The 15,154-nt window shown below is 66.7% G+C and overlaps 4 protein-coding genes across 18 annotated transcripts; 3 read left to right on the forward strand and 1 right to left on the reverse strand.

The window, feature by feature from the left end:
* Positions 1-585: 585 nt before the first annotated feature.
* LOC128929220 (uncharacterized) lies at positions 586-5,828 on the forward strand. 2 transcript variants are annotated; one of them, XM_078344213.1, is made up of 3 exons: positions 586-2,284; positions 3,480-3,539; positions 5,381-5,828. In XM_078344213.1, exons 1-3 carry the CDS (start codon positions 1,712-1,714, stop codon positions 5,534-5,536), a joined length of 789 nt encoding a protein of 262 aa, XP_078200339.1. In that variant the 5' UTR covers positions 586-1,711; the 3' UTR covers positions 5,537-5,828. The 2 variants fall into 2 exon arrangements, with proteins under 2 accessions (XP_078200339.1, XP_078200340.1); XM_078344214.1 differs by lacking the exon at positions 5,381-5,828 and adding an exon at positions 3,626-3,765.
* An 856-nt stretch (positions 5,829-6,684) lies between these two features.
* Positions 6,685-8,239, forward strand: ANTKMT (adenine nucleotide translocase lysine methyltransferase). Of its 3 annotated transcripts, none has more exons than XM_009008856.5 (5): positions 6,685-6,953; positions 7,267-7,371; positions 7,470-7,610; positions 7,733-7,864; positions 7,954-8,239. In XM_009008856.5, the coding sequence occupies exons 1-5, from the start codon at positions 6,792-6,794 to the stop codon at positions 8,203-8,205; spliced, it is 792 nt and encodes a 263-aa protein (XP_009007104.3). In that variant the 5' UTR covers positions 6,685-6,791; the 3' UTR covers positions 8,206-8,239. The 3 variants fall into 3 exon arrangements, with proteins under 3 accessions (XP_009007104.3, XP_035122280.2, XP_054098359.1); XM_035266389.3 differs by having other exon boundaries at positions 7,733-7,783; XM_054242384.2 differs by lacking the exon at positions 7,733-7,864.
* CCDC78 (coiled-coil domain containing 78) lies at positions 8,224-12,566 on the reverse strand. Of its 3 annotated transcripts, XM_078344208.1 has the most exons (14): positions 11,849-12,566; positions 11,543-11,662; positions 11,372-11,458; positions 11,033-11,161; positions 10,865-10,921; positions 10,687-10,775; positions 10,500-10,578; positions 10,272-10,397; positions 9,909-10,096; positions 9,694-9,793; positions 9,418-9,497; positions 8,712-8,778; positions 8,540-8,640; positions 8,224-8,417 (listed from the first exon to the last, which is right to left on the reverse strand). In XM_078344208.1, the coding sequence occupies exons 1-14, from the start codon at positions 11,951-11,953 to the stop codon at positions 8,306-8,308; spliced, it is 1,440 nt and encodes a 479-aa protein (XP_078200334.1). In that variant the 5' UTR covers positions 11,954-12,566; the 3' UTR covers positions 8,224-8,305. The 3 variants fall into 3 exon arrangements, with proteins under 3 accessions (XP_078200334.1, XP_035122281.2, XP_078200336.1); XM_035266390.3 differs by having other exon boundaries at positions 10,865-11,161; XM_078344210.1 differs by having other exon boundaries at positions 8,233-8,417; positions 8,540-8,636; positions 10,865-11,161.
* An 80-nt stretch (positions 12,567-12,646) lies between these two features.
* HAGHL (hydroxyacylglutathione hydrolase like) lies at positions 12,647-15,150 on the forward strand. 10 transcript variants are annotated; one of them, XM_078344204.1, is made up of 9 exons: positions 12,647-12,680; positions 12,896-13,124; positions 13,493-13,557; positions 13,658-13,775; positions 13,857-13,965; positions 14,045-14,145; positions 14,280-14,381; positions 14,482-14,561; positions 14,738-15,150. In XM_078344204.1, the coding sequence occupies exons 2-9, from the start codon at positions 13,020-13,022 to the stop codon at positions 14,904-14,906; spliced, it is 849 nt and encodes a 282-aa protein (XP_078200330.1). In that variant the 5' UTR covers positions 12,647-12,680; positions 12,896-13,019; the 3' UTR covers positions 14,907-15,150. The 10 variants fall into 10 exon arrangements, with proteins under 10 accessions (XP_078200330.1, XP_078200332.1, XP_078200331.1 ...); XM_078344206.1 differs by having other exon boundaries at positions 14,280-14,354; XM_078344205.1 differs by having other exon boundaries at positions 14,283-14,381.
* The last annotated feature ends 4 nt before the right edge of the window (positions 15,151-15,154 follow it).

Below are 15,154 nucleotides of genomic sequence, written 5' to 3' on the forward strand. Positions count from 1 at the left end.
TTGTGTATTTTTGAGACGGAGTCTTGCTCTGTGGCCAGGCAGAGTGCAGTGGTGCCATCTCGGCTCACTACAACCTCTGCCTCCCAGTCCAGGCGGTTCCCCTGCCTCAGCCTCCTGAGTAGGTGGGGCTACAGGTGGGCACCACCACGCCCAGCTAATTTTTTGTATTTTAGTAGAGACGGGGGTCTCGCCATGGTGGCCAGGATGGTCTCGATCTCCTGACCTCAGCTTCCCAAACTGCTGGGATTACAGGTGTGAGCCCGGCAGACCTTATTTTTATTTATTATTTATTTTAAGATGGAGTTTTGCTCTGTCACCAGGCTGGAGTGCTGTGGTGAGATCTCGGCTCACCGCAACCTCCATTTCTCTGGTTCAAGCGATTCTCCTGCCTCAGCCTCCTGAGTAGCTGGGACTACAGGTGCCCGCCAGCACGCCCAGCTAATTTTTGTATTGTTAGTAGAGACGGGGTTTCACCATGTTGGCCAGGATGGTCTCGATCTCCTGACTTCATGATCCGCCCACCTTGGCCTCCCAAACAGTTGACATTACAGGCGTGAGCACTGTGCCTGGCCTATTTAATTTTTTATTTTTACTGAGATGGGGTCTCACTCTGTCAGCCAGGTTGGAGTGCAGTGGTGCAATCACAGTGCACTGCAGCCTCAGGCTCCTGGGTTCAAGCAATCTTCCCACCTTGGCCTCCCAAAGGGCTAGGACTACAGGCATGAGCTGCTGCACCCAGCTAATTTTTGTATTTTTAGTGGAGTTGGGGTTTCACCTTGTTACCCAGGCTGATCTTGAACTCCTGACCTCAAGCAATCCTCCTGCTTCAGCCTCCCAAAGTGCTGGGATTACAGGCATGGATTACATTTCACCGTGTTGGCCAGGCTGGTCTCGAACTCCTGACCCCGTGATCCACCCGCCTCGGCCTCCCAAAGTGCTGGGATTACAGGCGTGAGCCGCTGCGCCCGGCCACTTCTCTTGTTTTTAAGGGGTTCAGTGTGTAGTCTGATCCTTTGGCTTGTGCCTTAGGCCTTCTGTGATCTGACCTCTTGTCCCCGCTCACCACTGGTGCCCTGGGGTTCACCGGGCTGCCAAGAGCTCCTTCCTCAGGGCCTTGACCCAGGCTGTCTGCTCTTTCCGATTCTCTGGCCAGCCACTGGCCACTCCCACCCATCAGGCCAAACTCAGCGGCTGGGATGTTGGGAATCCCTCACTGCCCCAGCCTGAGGCCAGAGTGTGTGTGAGAATCGCCTGTTTCTGCTTGTTTCGCCTTGGTGGGAGCTGCTCCTGTGTCCCCCAGGTCCTGTGTCTCCACGGGCTGCAGGGGTGCCTGTGGCTGCCCCATTCACGTCTGGCCCGGTGTCAGTCATGGGCAACCATAGGGTACCACTAGGTCTGAGGAAAGGGGCCCAAGCCTGCGGGCTGCTCACTCCACAGCACCCAGTCCTGCGGACGGCCTTACCAAAACCCAAGGCCTGGCCCAGCTTCAAGGCGCAGCCCCCAGGCCAGGCCGTCCCCACCCCTGGAGTCATGATCTCTCTCCTCAGGCCAAATGCCACTGGGGAGGGTTCAGCAGGACCGTAGCAGGTTGGGAGGGATGTGGGCAACAGGCCCAGGTCCCAGTGTTAGGAAGGACGAGACCCCGCCGTCCAATCAGGGGGCGTGGCAGAGCCACCAGGTGGGCCACCTCCCCTAGCACCCCCAGATTCCAATGGACATGAAAACCCCGGCTCCATCACGGGCTCCAGGGCTCCGATCTGGACGGCGCGGAGGGCGAGGCCAGGGTGAGGGCGCGGGGAGGGGGCGACGCACAGCGCGGGGCGGGCAAGGAGCCTCCCTCGCGCGCCGAGGCCCCTGTCAGCTCTGGGGCCGTGGGATCGTCCTCCCGTGGCTCCCGGGCTCCGGCCCCGCCCCGTCCCACCCCCTCTCTGCTCCGCCCCTGCTATTGGCGGAAAGTTCAGGGCCGCGCCGCGATTGGTCGGGGCGCCACCGGCCCCGCCCCTTCCCGGTCCTCTCCGAGGCGTCCCTGGCGCGGGAGCGGCGCGGCGGGCGGAGCGGCCGCGGGCTTGGGGGCTTCGCGGGGGGCCGGGCGGCCGGCGCCGGGGGCTGCTCCCGCCGCCGCCCGGACCCGCGCCCCGCCGGGGCAGCGGCCGTGGGAGCCCCGAGCCCCCGGACGCCGCCCGCCGCGCCATGGGGTTCCCGGCCCCCGCGCTGCTCTGCGCGCTGTGCTGAGGCCTCCTGGCCGCGCCGGCTCCTCCCAGAAGCGCTGCAGCTGGAGGGGCAGGTACGGCCCGGGCGGGGCGCCGTCCCCAACCCCCCACGCGCCACCCGGGGCGCGCAGAGCGCTGGGCGGGGTTCCCCTCCGGGAGGGTGCGGTCCAGTGGCTCCACCCGGCTGCGGCGCTGGCCTGACCCTGGGCGGCTCCGACCCCGGCGCGCGGCCCGCCATCGCCTGTCTGCGGCCGGCGCGGCTCTTCGCGGGCACCCAGGTCTTCGCGGAGCGCGCGGGAGGCGCCCTGGAGCTGGTGCTGGCCGAGGGCGCGGGCCCGGCAGGGGACCTTTGCGTGCGCTGGGGTCCCCGCGAGCGCCGGGCCCTGTTCCTGCAGGCCACGCCGCACCGGGACATCAGCCGCGGCGTGGCCGCCTTCCGCTTTGAGCTGCGCGAGGACGGGCGCCCCGAACTGCTCCCGCAGGCCCACGGTCTGGGTGGGACCTAGGGTTGGCGTGAATGTGCCTTGGCTCCACTGCAGACGGAAAGAGTGAGATCCAGGGGTTCAGTGGGCTTGTCAGAGGCTACACGGCTGGGGACCGCCAGGGTGGGATGGCCTTCCCGCCCTCCCTTTCCGATTCACCTCGGGAAAGAGCTGGCAGGGGGCACAGTGGAGGAGGGAGGCCAGGCAGCGCAGCCTTGGACCTCTGGTCTCTGAAGGGTTGCAGGAGATGGTAGGGGCAGAATGAAAGCCTTGGGCCGAAGCCGTCTGGGCTCCCTGGCCCAGCGGTGACCTCTCTCCCCTCCCTCAGCCCAACCCACAGAAGTCCTGTGTGCAGCCCGGTCACCATGGAGACGCCGCTCACCTCTCTGCAGGGCACCATGCCCAGCTCTTGGCTCTCCTGGAGCTTGGTGCCTGACCCTGCAAAGGATAGGCTCTCATGTACCCCAGATGCTGGGGTACATATGTCAGATGGGGGTTAGGAGGGCAGCCCGGGACAGCTTACTGCCGGGCACTGCCCCCAGGCTCATGTCTGTGTGCATTTCTGCCATTGAGGTGTGTGCCTGCAAGTGTGTCTCCTGAGTACTGGTGTTGCTGAGGGTGTGTGCATCTGCCGTGTGGTTCCCTGGGATCTCCAGGTGCCACCAGGCTCTGAGCACGGGCTCTGCTGACTTGCCTGCTGCCTCCTGCCGCCTGTGTGGAGTAATGGGGCCTGGGGTGCTGCTGGGAGAGGGCAGCGCCTGTCCTCACCACCCCGTCTGCATGCCAGGTGCCTGCAGGCCCTGCAGCGGTGCTGAGCTGCTCCTGGCTGTGTGCACCAGCGACTTTGGTGAGTGTCCTACCATGGGGGAGCCTGGAGTGCCTTCCCCTGAATTCCTGCCCCAGCCAACATGCCCCCCCCCCCCCCCGCCGCAGTAATTCATGGGACCATCCACGGGGTCACCCATGACGCAGAGCTGCAGGAGTCCATCATCAGCGTGGTGGCCGGCCGTGTCCTCCACCAGACACTGCTGCGGTTCTGGGTGGGGGGCTCCGGGGACCAGAGGCTGACCTCCATTCATACCCCACTGCACTGCGGCATTCACCCAGGCCCAGGCATCTTCCTCTTCATGGGCTAGAGCCGCTTCGGGGAGGCCTGGCTGGGCCGTGCCCCACGATTCCAGGAGTTCTGCCATGCCTACGAGGCTGCCCAAACTGCCCACTGCCACCCCTGCGAGGTGGTGCTTCACTGAGGGAATGGGCACAGCGCCAGCTGGACCTCCTCTGGGGCAGGGTGCTGGGGAGGGGCTGGTAGGAGGGAGGGTGGGGGGCCATCAATAAGAACTCTGGTGACATGGGCTGCTGTGGATCTGGTCTTCTGTGTCCAGCCCAGGCCTGGGCCTGCCTTGCAGCTGTGAGGACGGCTCCAGTTCCTGCCTCCTGGTGGGTTACTGGGGGAATGGTAACCTTGTTCAAGACCACTTGGCAACTGAGAGGGAGAGCAGATGTGAGGAGGAGCTACAGCCACATCCCAGGGAGGGACTGTTGCTGGGTGGGGGCCACACGGGACCTGCACTCACGCAAGCTTCTGCTCTGCTGTGCCCACCTGCCCCGTCCTAGCCTAGCCCTCAGCTGCTATCCTGGCAGGCTTCCACTTGCCTCCTGGGCCAGGTGCTTCCAGGGCTCAGCAGAAGAGGGAAGGGGCTGAGGGGCCAAGGGTCCCTCAGGTGTGGTGGGGGCAGGTGGGTGCATGGCGCTCTGGCTCTGAGCAGGCCTGTGAGGGAAAGGGCTGCAGTCTGGCAGGGTGCCCACATCTCTCCATGGCTGCTGTGAGCCCGAAGTCATCCTTGGCCCTGCCCCACCCTTGGGGAAGAATGGGCCCCTCTGTCCAAAGGCCCCTCCAACATGCCAAGCATCCAGACGTGGTGAGGAGCCTGAAGGGTGTGGGGTCCCCTCTGCAGGGTCCTGCTTGTTGCCTGTTTCCAGCGGGCAGGGTGCACAATGGGGTCTCTAAGGACTGTTTCCTGACACTGGCCCCATTGTCACTGTCTCTGCCTTCCTCATCAGCTTTTCAGCCATATGAAAGGGCAGTGAGGTTTGGGACAGCCACAGCTCGAGACCCGAAGGCTAAAAGCCCCTGGGTGGGGGTGTTCCAGGCCCCCTGGCCCTGCTCAAGCTGCCTCTTCTCACCCCAACCCCTCAGACCCCGGGAAAGAGACAGCCACGGCTACCGGGCCAGGGGACCCCTGCGCTGAGTCCCAGAAACAGTTGGCTTTCCATTCTCATCTGGGCCAGGCTGGGGTAGAGGCCAGAGGCCCTACCCAGGCAGATGAAGTCCCCAGCTTTCAGGGAGCAAAGTGAGCCTGGGTGAGGGACACAGCTGTGCAGGGCCCACCAACAAGGCCCTTCCTCCAGACCGGTAGATGGAGGTGCCTGGTGGGTGCGTGCCCTCTGTGGACACCTGGGGGGATCACCTCCAGCACCACCCTGGGACTTCCACCCTGCAGGTTGTCTGAAAGCTGCACATGCAAGGGGCTTATCGTTTCACACAGATCGCCTGCCTGCTGTGGGGCTGATGAGAATGGGTGAGGAGCACAGCCGCCTGGGTGTCAGTCACTGGGCTGACACCCAGAAGGAGTTCCTCCCACCTTCTGCTCCTCCTCAGGCTCCTTGCTTCTCTCCTCTCCCCAGACTCCCAGCTGGGCGTGCTGCAGGCTCGGGGACAGGACCTCTCCTCTCCCCAGACTCCCAGCTGGGCATGCTGGGTTCACACGGAGGTTGGGAACAGTGATCTGGGGCATACCCATGTTGTCTGGAAGCAGCCTCTGTCCCTGCAGGGGCTCCTGACCCCAGCCATGGATGGCTAAGGAACCAGACCGAGGCAGGCACAGGCAACCCCTTACATTCACGGGCGTCCAGCCCGACCCTGGGTGTGCAGGTCACAGCCCTGCTGCCTGACCCAGGGCTCTTCGACGTGCACCTCCAACCCCTGGCTTCACAAGGTCACCTCCAGAACTCACTCACCCAGGCAGGAGTGCAGTGGCACCATCTCAGCTCACTGCAACCTCTGCCTTCCAGTTTCAAGTGATTCTCCTGCCTCAGTCTCTCAAGTAACTGGGATTAAAGGTGCCCACCACCACGCCTGGCTAATTTTTGTATTTCTAGTAGAGACAGGATTTCACCATGTTGGGCAGGCTGGTCTCGAACTCCTGACCCTGTGATCTGCCCTACCTAGGCCTCCCAAAGTACTGGTATTACAGGCGTGAGCCACCGCGCCCGGCCAGGAACTCAATTTTTTCGTGTGTTTTGTTTTCTGGAGAAGGAAGGTGATCTCTCAGCTGGGGCGGGCGCCAGAGGCCCCGGCCTGTGACGTCCGGCTGTCCTCCCACCAGGCTCACGGGAAAGCCAGCATCTGTCTCCCTTGGCCTGCTCAAGCTCTCCGGGTCAGCCCCTCTCCCTTTCCCGCACTCAAGCTGCAGGAGGGAACTGCATGCCCTCCTGGGTCTGGCTGGCGCTGGGTATCCCGGTCAGCAGAGCGCCCCCCGCCAGTCTCCACGAGTCAGAGTCATGGGGGTGCTGGCGCCTGGACGCTGTCTCATCCCGGGGAGCCGCTTTCCCACGGGCTCCCTGGGCTCCAGCCGCCCCGCGCAAGCCCCCGGCTGGTTCTGGGGCCAGGACCGCCCCTCTCCAGGGCAGTCTCTTCCTTCCACGCCACAGATGCGCAGCCCCGTTTCCATGGAGACCATCGGGATGTGCGCTCGGGCAGGGCCTGCCTGTCCCCTTCCGCGGGTCGCCAGCACCCAACACAGGACGCCAACGGCGCTCCAGAGCGGACCAGCGGAGCCGACCCTCGCAGGCTTGGAGCGGGACACGGCGGAGCAGCGCCCGCGAGGCTGCCGTTGGCCGGAACCCGCGGGAGGGCAGCCGCGCCGGGCGGAGCGCACAGCGCAACGGACCGAGCGCGCGGGCTCTGCCGGCCACTTCCGGCGTCTAGCAGCGAGGCCCAGCGGGAGGGGGAGGGCGCAGCGTCAGCTGCCAGTGCCGCGGTCCCGAGCCGGGAACGACGTTGGGCGGGTGACCCTGAGCCGCGCGTCCCGCAGCCATGGAGCAGGACGACCCAGCCGAGGTGCTGACTGAGCTGCGCGAGCGGCGGCTGGGCGCGCTGGAGCTGCTGCAGGCGGCGGCCGGCTCGGGCTTGGCGGCCTACGCGGTGTGGGCTCTGCTGCTCCAGCCCGGCTTCCGGCGCGTGCCGCTGCGGCTGCAGGTGCGGGGCGGGGCCTGCGGCTGCCGCTCAGGGTCTGGGCGGGGAAGGGGCGGGGCTCGCGGCTGCCGCTCAGGGTCTGGGCGGGGAAGGGGCGGGGCCCGCGGCTGCCGCTCAGGGTCTGGGCGGGGAAGGGGCGGGGCCCGAGGCTGCCGCTCAGGGTCTGGGCGGGGCAGGGGTGGGACCCGCGGCTGCCGCCGCTCGGGGTCTGGGCGGGGTCTGGGTGAGCTCCGCCCCTCGCCGGGTGGTCGGGGCCGGGCCGCGGGCTGGGTGGGGGCGGGAGCGGCCAGTGCACTCCCGCCGCCTCCCTGTCCAGGTGCCCTACGTCGGCGCGAGCGCGCGGCAGGTGGAGCACGTGTTGTCGCTGCTGCGAGGCCGCCCTGGAAAAACGGTGGATCTGGGCTCTGGCGACGGCAGGATCGTAAGTGCCCGCGCCTGGGTCTTAGCCGCCCCCACGCCCCCCACCTGCCGGCGGGCGCCCCTGCCCCATCCAGTTTCCCACGTTTTCGGTGCCCACAGGTGCTGGCGGCCCACCGGTGCGGCCTCCGCCCCGCCGTGGGCTACGAGCTGAACCCGTGGCTGGTGGCGCTGGCGCGGCTGCACGCCTGGAGGGCCGGCTGTGCTGGCAGCGTCTGCTATCACCGCGAGGATCTCTGGAAGGTAACCTGGGGAGCCCTGGCCACCCGCTGACACCTGCGAGGGCTGGGGGCCGGGACTCGGAAGCTGCGGGGACCCCGTGCCCACCAGGCCTCTCCCCGGCTGGGCAACCCCTCTTCCTGCAGGTGAGCCTGAGGGACTGCCGAAACGTGTCTGTGTTCCTGGCCCCTAGCGTGGTAGGTCCGGAGTTGCCAGCCCGCTGGGAATTCCCGGCCACACCCCAGGGTATTCACTGCTCTGAGGCCTGGGCCAGCCTGGTGGGTGCTAGGCTTAGGGCTGGGAAAGGAGGGCGGGGGGCTGTTTTCCAGCGGCCCCACCGTCTGTACTCTGCTCTTCTCTCCTTCAGCTCTCACTGCTGGAGGACAAGCTTCGGGCAGAGCTGCCTGCCGGAGCCCGAGTGGTATCTGGGCGCTTCCCACTCCCCACCTGGCAGCCGGTGGCCATGCTTGGCGAGGGTCTGGACAGAGTCTGGGCGTATGAGGTTCCTGGGGGTGGGCAGGCTGGGGAGGACGCCTCCTCTAGGTTGCCTCTGGACCAGGCTGCTCCTGGACCTACTTCTGCCTCTGTCCCGGGGACCCCCGTTTCTCACGCAAGCTAAATGTTCAGACACGATAAAGACTCTGTGGGTTCTATCTTTATTCATGTTTTGGTGGGGGTGCTGGCTGTGACGGGATCTGCTCAGCTTCTTGGGAGACGAACTAGTAGCTGCCGGTTCTAGGATCTTGAGGTTTGGCTGGAGGCACAGCCCCCACTTTCCAGGGGTCCCCTGCACTGGCCAGCTTTCTCAGCCTCAGGATTTCCTGCTTGTACCTGCTCAGAGGGACCAGGCTTAAGTGACCTGCCCAGCTCTAGCCCCCGAGATGGCCATCATCTTCCATTCTGGCCAGACCAGGGCCCTCAGGCCCCACCCAGCTCCCCTCCCGAGCGCCCACCTGCCCAGGTGCTGATCCACGTACTCCTGCAGCTCAGAAAGTTGCTCTTCAGCCATCGTGGCCCGGACCAGCAGCTGTGCCCGCTCCTGTTCCAGCTCTGCCTGGCATGGGGGTGTAGGGCATGAGCCGGGGCGTGGTGTGACGGGGGCCCAGGCCAGCCCTTGCCTCCTACCTGGGTGCTGCGGGAAAACTCCCGGAGCTTCTGGTGGATCTGGGCCCAGGATTCAGCGTGCAGGTCCCTGAGGGGAGGAGGAGGAGTGGTTTCGAGAGCTGGCGTGGTGACACTGGGGCAGACCTGTGACTGTGCTAAGGCTCCCAGAGCTGGGAGGGAACAACTGGGAGTGACTGAGGGACGGCATGGCCCCCTGTGCTCCTGTGGCCCAGCCTAGGCCTTGGAGCCATCTGTGCATGGGGTAGCCCGGGCCCAGGGGTCTGCTGGCTGTTCAGGGAGGGCTAAACCACAGGCCAGTCCGGACAGTACCCCAGCGTCAGCGGGATGCCACCCCACAGTGTGCCTTAAACCCTGGGAGGTGGTCCTTGGGGAGCCCTGCCCATTGTACAGCTGCAAACATGGAGGCCCAGAAGCACGGGCTGACTGGGGCACCGGGCACCCTGCTCCCGTCCCTCAGGTCATCCAGATGTGCTCTCCCAACCCACCATGTTGAAGGCCCACAGCAGGCCCCTTTTCCCTCTTCTGTGATTATCAGTGTCCCTGGTACCACAGAGGGACCTGGGGGTGGGGACATGCCACTGAGTGCACTGCTGTGACCAGACCCTGCCCAGCAAGCGTGGTGGAGTAACTGGGGGACTCAGGGCCTGGATGTGGCACACTCTGCCCTCTGCCTGCAGGCCTCCCCCACACCTGTGAGGGCACTCACTGTGGCTCAGACGCTGCCCTCTGGGAGGCATCACTGGGTCCCTTCTGTGGGGCTGACAGCAGCGCCCTAGGCCGGCTGTGCTGCAGAGGTTTGTGGTGGGGACACCTCAGTTGGCTGGACAAGGCAGGCCCCTCAGATGCCCGGGCCTGGGGTCTCTGTGGAGCCCGGGATGAAGCCTGGGGCAAGTTCTGGGGCTCTGTGCCCACAGGCCAGTGTGGGGCAGCAGGTGGGTGGGAGACACCTGGGCCTGGAGCTTCTGGGGTTCTCTAGCCTCACCTGGTCCTCCTGCTGGCTGAAGTCAGTGACCAGCGGCATGGGCAGTGGCTCCAGGTCCGAGCTAGCTGCACTGAAGTTAGCTTTGGGGTTCCCAGGTGCCCTGTTGGGGTAGGCCAGTGTCTGTGTGGGGCCACTCCTGCTGTACACTCAGCTTTGCAGCTCAGAGGCTGAGAGATGCCTCCCACCCCAAGTGCTGGTGTCAGGGTGCAGCCCACCTGTAGGCACCCAGCAGCTCCTCATGCCTGCGGCTCAGGTCTGCCAGCCGCTTTTGATAGGTGCGGGCGGCCCGGGCCAGCTGCTGCTCACGGCCACGGTACGCTACCCGGATGTCCTCCAGAGTGGCTTCCAGGAACGTCCGGAGGGTCGTGCTGGCCGGTGCCTGGCCTGCACTGTCTGCGTGCTCCTGCAGGTGGCGGGCTGGTTCCGCACGGGACCCACCCCCATGTTTTCCAGCCATACCCCCGGCCCCAGCAGGCTGAGCAGTGGGGGCAGGGGGCCCACGGGATGTCCCTGAATTTGTCGCAGACACCCAGCCAGGCCGGGCTCCCCAGGCCTCAGGGTGCTCCTGCAGGGCTCACCACCGCCTCCCGGGCGCAGCGCTGCAGCCGCAGGACGTACTCCTCCTTCAGCTTCTTGAGCTGCAGCTGCAGCTGGGCGTTCTCAGCCTCTGCTTGGCGGAGCTGGCCCTGGCAGCTGCATAGCACCTGGGGCAGAGGCGGCCCTCAACTTGTGTCCCAGGAATGGACCCGGATGGGCATGTGGGGCCCCACCCTCCAGGTCTCCAAGCAGGCAGGGCAGGGCCTCACCGCAGCCTGTATGGCCAGTTGCTGCCTGGCTGCCCTGGCCTCCTCTTGGGCTCCCTGCAGCTGCTGGCCCAGGGCTGCCCTGAGGACATGGGGTAAAGCTCAGCAGGCCCACGGCAGGTGAGGGGTTCTCTGCTCCGCAGTGGGGTCCTGCTGAGCTGTCCAGGCCCCAGGTGAGACAGCCACTCACACACGAGTCTCCAGTGCCTGCTGCCGGGCCTCCTGACGCTCCAGTGCCCACTTTACTTCTTTCTGAAGCTGCCCCTGGCCCCCCAGCAGCTGTGGGGCACACAGGGCTGGTGGATGAGAGCCTAGGCTTGGGGTCCCCTGTGCTGCCCTCGCCCTGAGCTAGGTGGCTGCACACTCACGCCGCTCCCCAGCCTCTGCTGCTTGTTCTGGGGGCTCGTGAAGTCCTTGGGCTGCACCTGAACAGAAGGGAGGGCAGGAAGGGCTGAGGGGTGGTGGGCCCCGGTCTCACTGAGCCCCTGCTGAGGCTTCCATCTGGCCTCTCCCAGACAGGCCCTCCATGTGCTCACGGTGACCTGGCGTCTGCGGTCATCAGAGTGTCCAGGCTCCTGGGCTTTGTGTCTGTGCTCTTGGGCTAGTGCCCGGCAGTGCCTGGGGTCAGCCTCCAGCTCCAGCACCCGGCTCTCCAGCCGAAGGATCTGTGGGACAACTGGCATGAGCAGGTGCACCTGCCTGCGGGCTGCTGGGGGAAGTGAGCATTGGCCCAGCACACGCCTGGGCACTCAGCACTCATGGGGCAGGCCAGGACCCACGGATGCCACTCTCATGTGCATGCCCACACAGGGCACATGTCCTGGGCCTGCACCCCTCTGTTTCCTGTGCACTGAGGTTGGCACACAGCTGCTCACCTCACTCTTCAGCTGGAAGATTTCAGCCTCGTGCTGCTCCTGCAGGCGGTGGGTTGTGATCTGGATGTCCACGAGCTCCTTGGAGATCTGCGGGTGGCCAGGTGAGAGGTGGCATCTGTGGGGTCTGCCAGCACCCTCCCTCCTCACAGCACCCTGGGCGCCCACACCCACCTGCAGCTGCTGCTCCTCACTCAGCGCTAGACCTGGTGGAACCTCTGCCCCCAGGCTGGTGGCCCAGGCTGCGGTGCCCCCAGGAGCTCCTGGCAGGCAGTCCTTGGCTCGTGGCACAACCTGGAGAGGGCTGTGGTCTCACTCCCATGCGATCACCAGCCCTGCTTCCCGCCTGGCTGAGCTGCAAAAGTCCTTCCCCTAGCTGAGATCAGACCCACAGTACAGGGACCTGCACCCTCCTGGCCTCTGCGGGAAAGGGCAGACTCCAGTCCCGTGGAAGGAGCAGCAGCTTCCCTGAGGACTCACATTCTCCACCTGCCGAAGGGGAGGTCCTGGCCTGGGGCCTGTGGTGGCTGCATGCTCCATAGGTGAGGGGACCCTGGCCTGCTCCGAGCCAGGTACCACCTCCATGCCTGGCCTCCCTATGGCTGCTGCCACCACCACAAGCACTGCTGTGCGCGTTGCCAAGGCTTCTGTTGGTCCCAGGAAACTGCCAGGGCCCTGCCCAAAGGGGCAGGGCGAGACCCAAGGTTGTGGAGGAGGAAGGACAGCTCTTCCTCTCCTTGCCAACGTTTCCCCCTCTGGGGAATGCGGCCCAGCGCTCCCCTGTGCATATGGAACCACGTGCGTGAAAGCACTCAACCCGGGCGCGGCGACAAGCACGCAGAACGGAGCGCGCTACCCGCACGCAGGGTGCCCTGGGCCACACTTATCGGACACCTTCTGTGAACCTTGCAGTGCTGGCTGAGCCCCGGGACGGGCAGGTGAACAAACTGGACAGATCTCTGCACCTCCGGCCTGAGAAGTGGGGGCGCAGACGTCCCCACTGGGAACAGAAAACTCGGAACCGACTGACTCAGCCCGGGCTCCTGAGGGCTTCCTGGAGGAGGTGCCAGCGCCGGGCCCGGAGGGGTCAGAACCTGCGCGCGGCGCCCCACCTGGCACGCAAGCAGCCCTGGCAGGCCTTGTGGTCTCACTACGCGCAGGATCCCGGCCGGGCGGAGGCAAGGCGAGTCCGCGGAGTGGGGCGGTTGGCGCCTCCCAAGCCCAACGCCGCACTCCGTCCGGACCCCGTGACCGGCGGCCAAGGCCCCGCCTCCATCTGTCCGCCCTTCGGGCTGTCAGCGCAGCAGTGCGGGTGAGGCGGGCGGCGGGGAAATGCGTCTGCCGGGGGTCGGGGGCCCGAGGGGCGGGGCCTGGGAGGAAGGCGGGGCCTTCGGGGGCCGGGGCTCGGGCTGGGGGCGGGGTCGGGAGGGGCCGGGTTCCGCTCTCGAAGGAGCCGGGTGCGTGGAATTCCACGCGAGTGCCGGGGAGTTCCTGGGGAGCCTCCAGCCTCCTCCTCTGCCCCCGCAGCGTGTTGACCGACCCGCCTCACACAGCCCTTCCTAAGGTGTGGAGAGCGGGCCCCGCCCTGAAGGGGCACCGTGGCCTGGGGGGCCTGTTTTGGAACAGGCACCGGTGGCCAAGCTCCGTGGCCATGAAGGTCAAGGTCATCCCCGTGCTTGAGGACAACTACATGTACCTGGTCATCGAGGAGCTCACGCGCGAGGCGGTGGCCGTGGACGTGGCCGTGCCCAAGAGGGTGAGGGCAGGCCGCGGGCCGCAGGGACACGGCCGTGCCCCCCGCCCCCGAGAGCCTCCCTGACCCCCTGGCATGAGCGGTCCCCACGTGCTCTGCTCTCCGGGCGTCACTGGCGGCTGGGGTTGCTCCATCATCTCGTGGCTCCCTAAAGTTAGGGCGCCTCTGGCCTCCGCCCTTCCCCTGCTGCCTGGCCGTCCCCGCAGGTGCAGGGGCGCAGTCACTGCCCGCTGGGTCCCCGCTCTCCGGCGCTGCCCAGGGTCCTGGCCGGCCTGGGGCGCTGAGCGCGGCGGACCTGGCGCCCCGATATGGAGAGGGAGGGAATGGCCCACTGGGACCGTCTGTGTCATGACAACTCCCGTCCCTTTCAGTTGTTGGAGATCGTGGGCCGGGAGGGGGTGTCCCTGACCGCCGTGCTGACCACCCACCATCACTGGTGAGCGCCGGCGGGGCGGGGCGGGGCGGGGCGGGGGGAGGCGCGAGGACGCCGCCCAGCCCCACCCGGACCTGACCTGGCCCCGCCCGCCCGTCTGCAGGGACCACGCGCGGGGAAACCCGGAGCTGGCGCGGCTGCGTCCCGGGCTGGCGGTGCTGGGCGCGGACGAGCGCATCTTCTCGCTGACGCGCAGGCTGGCGCACGGCGAGGAGCTGCGGGTGAGCGCGCGCCCCCGGGAGGGCGGGGTGGGTACCCCGGGACCGCCCGCCCTCATGGGTCCGCCTGCTCCTCCGCCGCAGTTTGGGGCCATCCACGTGCGCTGCCTCCTGACGCCCGGCCACACCTCCGGCCACATGAGCTACTTCCTGTGGGAGGATGATTGCCCGGACCCACCCGCCCTGTTCTCGGGTACCCGCAGCGCGGAGCGCGCCCACCCCGCCTCCCGCCGGCCCCGCCCCCTCTGCTCTGACCCGCCCTCCCCCGCCAGGGGACGCGCTGTTGGTGGCCGGCTGCGGCTCGTGCCTGGAGGGCAGCGCCCAGCAGATGTACCAGAGCCTGGCCGAGCTGAGCACCCTGCCCCCCGAGACGGTGAGCGGGCCTGGGCCCTCCCCTCCTTTCCCGTGGGCACAGCCCCCACGCTCCGCACCCGCACTGTGCCGGGGTGCAGAGTGAATGCCCACCAGAGGGCAGAGCGTGCGCGCTCACCGAGGCTCTTCCTCCAGAAGGTGTTCTGCGGCCACGAGCACACGCTCAGCAACCTGGAGTTTGCGCAGAAAGTGGAGCCCTGCAACGACCACGTGAGAGCCAAGCTGTCCTGGGCTAAGGCACGGCCCCTTCCCGCCTCGGCTGGAGGGTGGGGGAGGACGGGCTCTGGGGGGCTCTCAGACAAGCCCCAATGATGACCAGGGCCTGTGGTCACTCCAGAAGAGGGACGAGGACGATGTGCCCACAGTGCCCTCGACTCTGGGCGAGGAGCGCCTCTACAACCCCTTCCTGCGGGTGGCGTGAGTATGGCCGTTGTCTGGGGCCTCGGCAGGCGTGCGGACCCTTAGGAAGGCATCTGGGGGCCTCGTGGAGGGCTGAGCATCCCTGGCTCGGGGGAGGCTGCTCATTAAGTGCCTTCCTGCCCACCCTCCCGCGTCAGCGGTGGGCCCCACGCCTCACTGCACCCCTCCCGCAGAGAGGAGCCGGTGCGCAAGTTCACGGGCAAGGCGGGCCCCGCCGACGTCCTGGAGGTGCTCTGCGAGGAGCGGGCACGCTTCGAACAGGCAGGCGAGCCGAGGCAGCCACAGGCACGGGCCCTCCTTGCGCTGCAGTGGGGGCTCCTGAGTGCAGCCCCCAACAAGTGAGCCCCCCACAGACCCTCACAGGGCTGGGTCTCACATGCCTCTTCATGACCTCAGCCAGCTGGACTCACGCAAGGGCCACCTCTGGAAGCTTCTAAGAGGCTCTGGCCTGCCAGCTGCCCAGCCTCAGAGGGTGGACATGCGTGACCACTCTGCGGGGCCCGTGGGGGCCCGGAGACCTGGGTGTTTGGGAAGTGGGATGCATGGGGCTTCTGAACCACGAATAAAGCCGTTGTCAGTGCTGGCAGACG

Source organism: Callithrix jacchus, chromosome 12 (genome assembly GCF_049354715.1).
Source record: "Callithrix jacchus isolate 240 chromosome 12, calJac240_pri, whole genome shotgun sequence".
In the NCBI taxonomy this organism is placed as follows: Eukaryota; Metazoa; Chordata; class Mammalia; order Primates; family Cebidae; genus Callithrix; species Callithrix jacchus.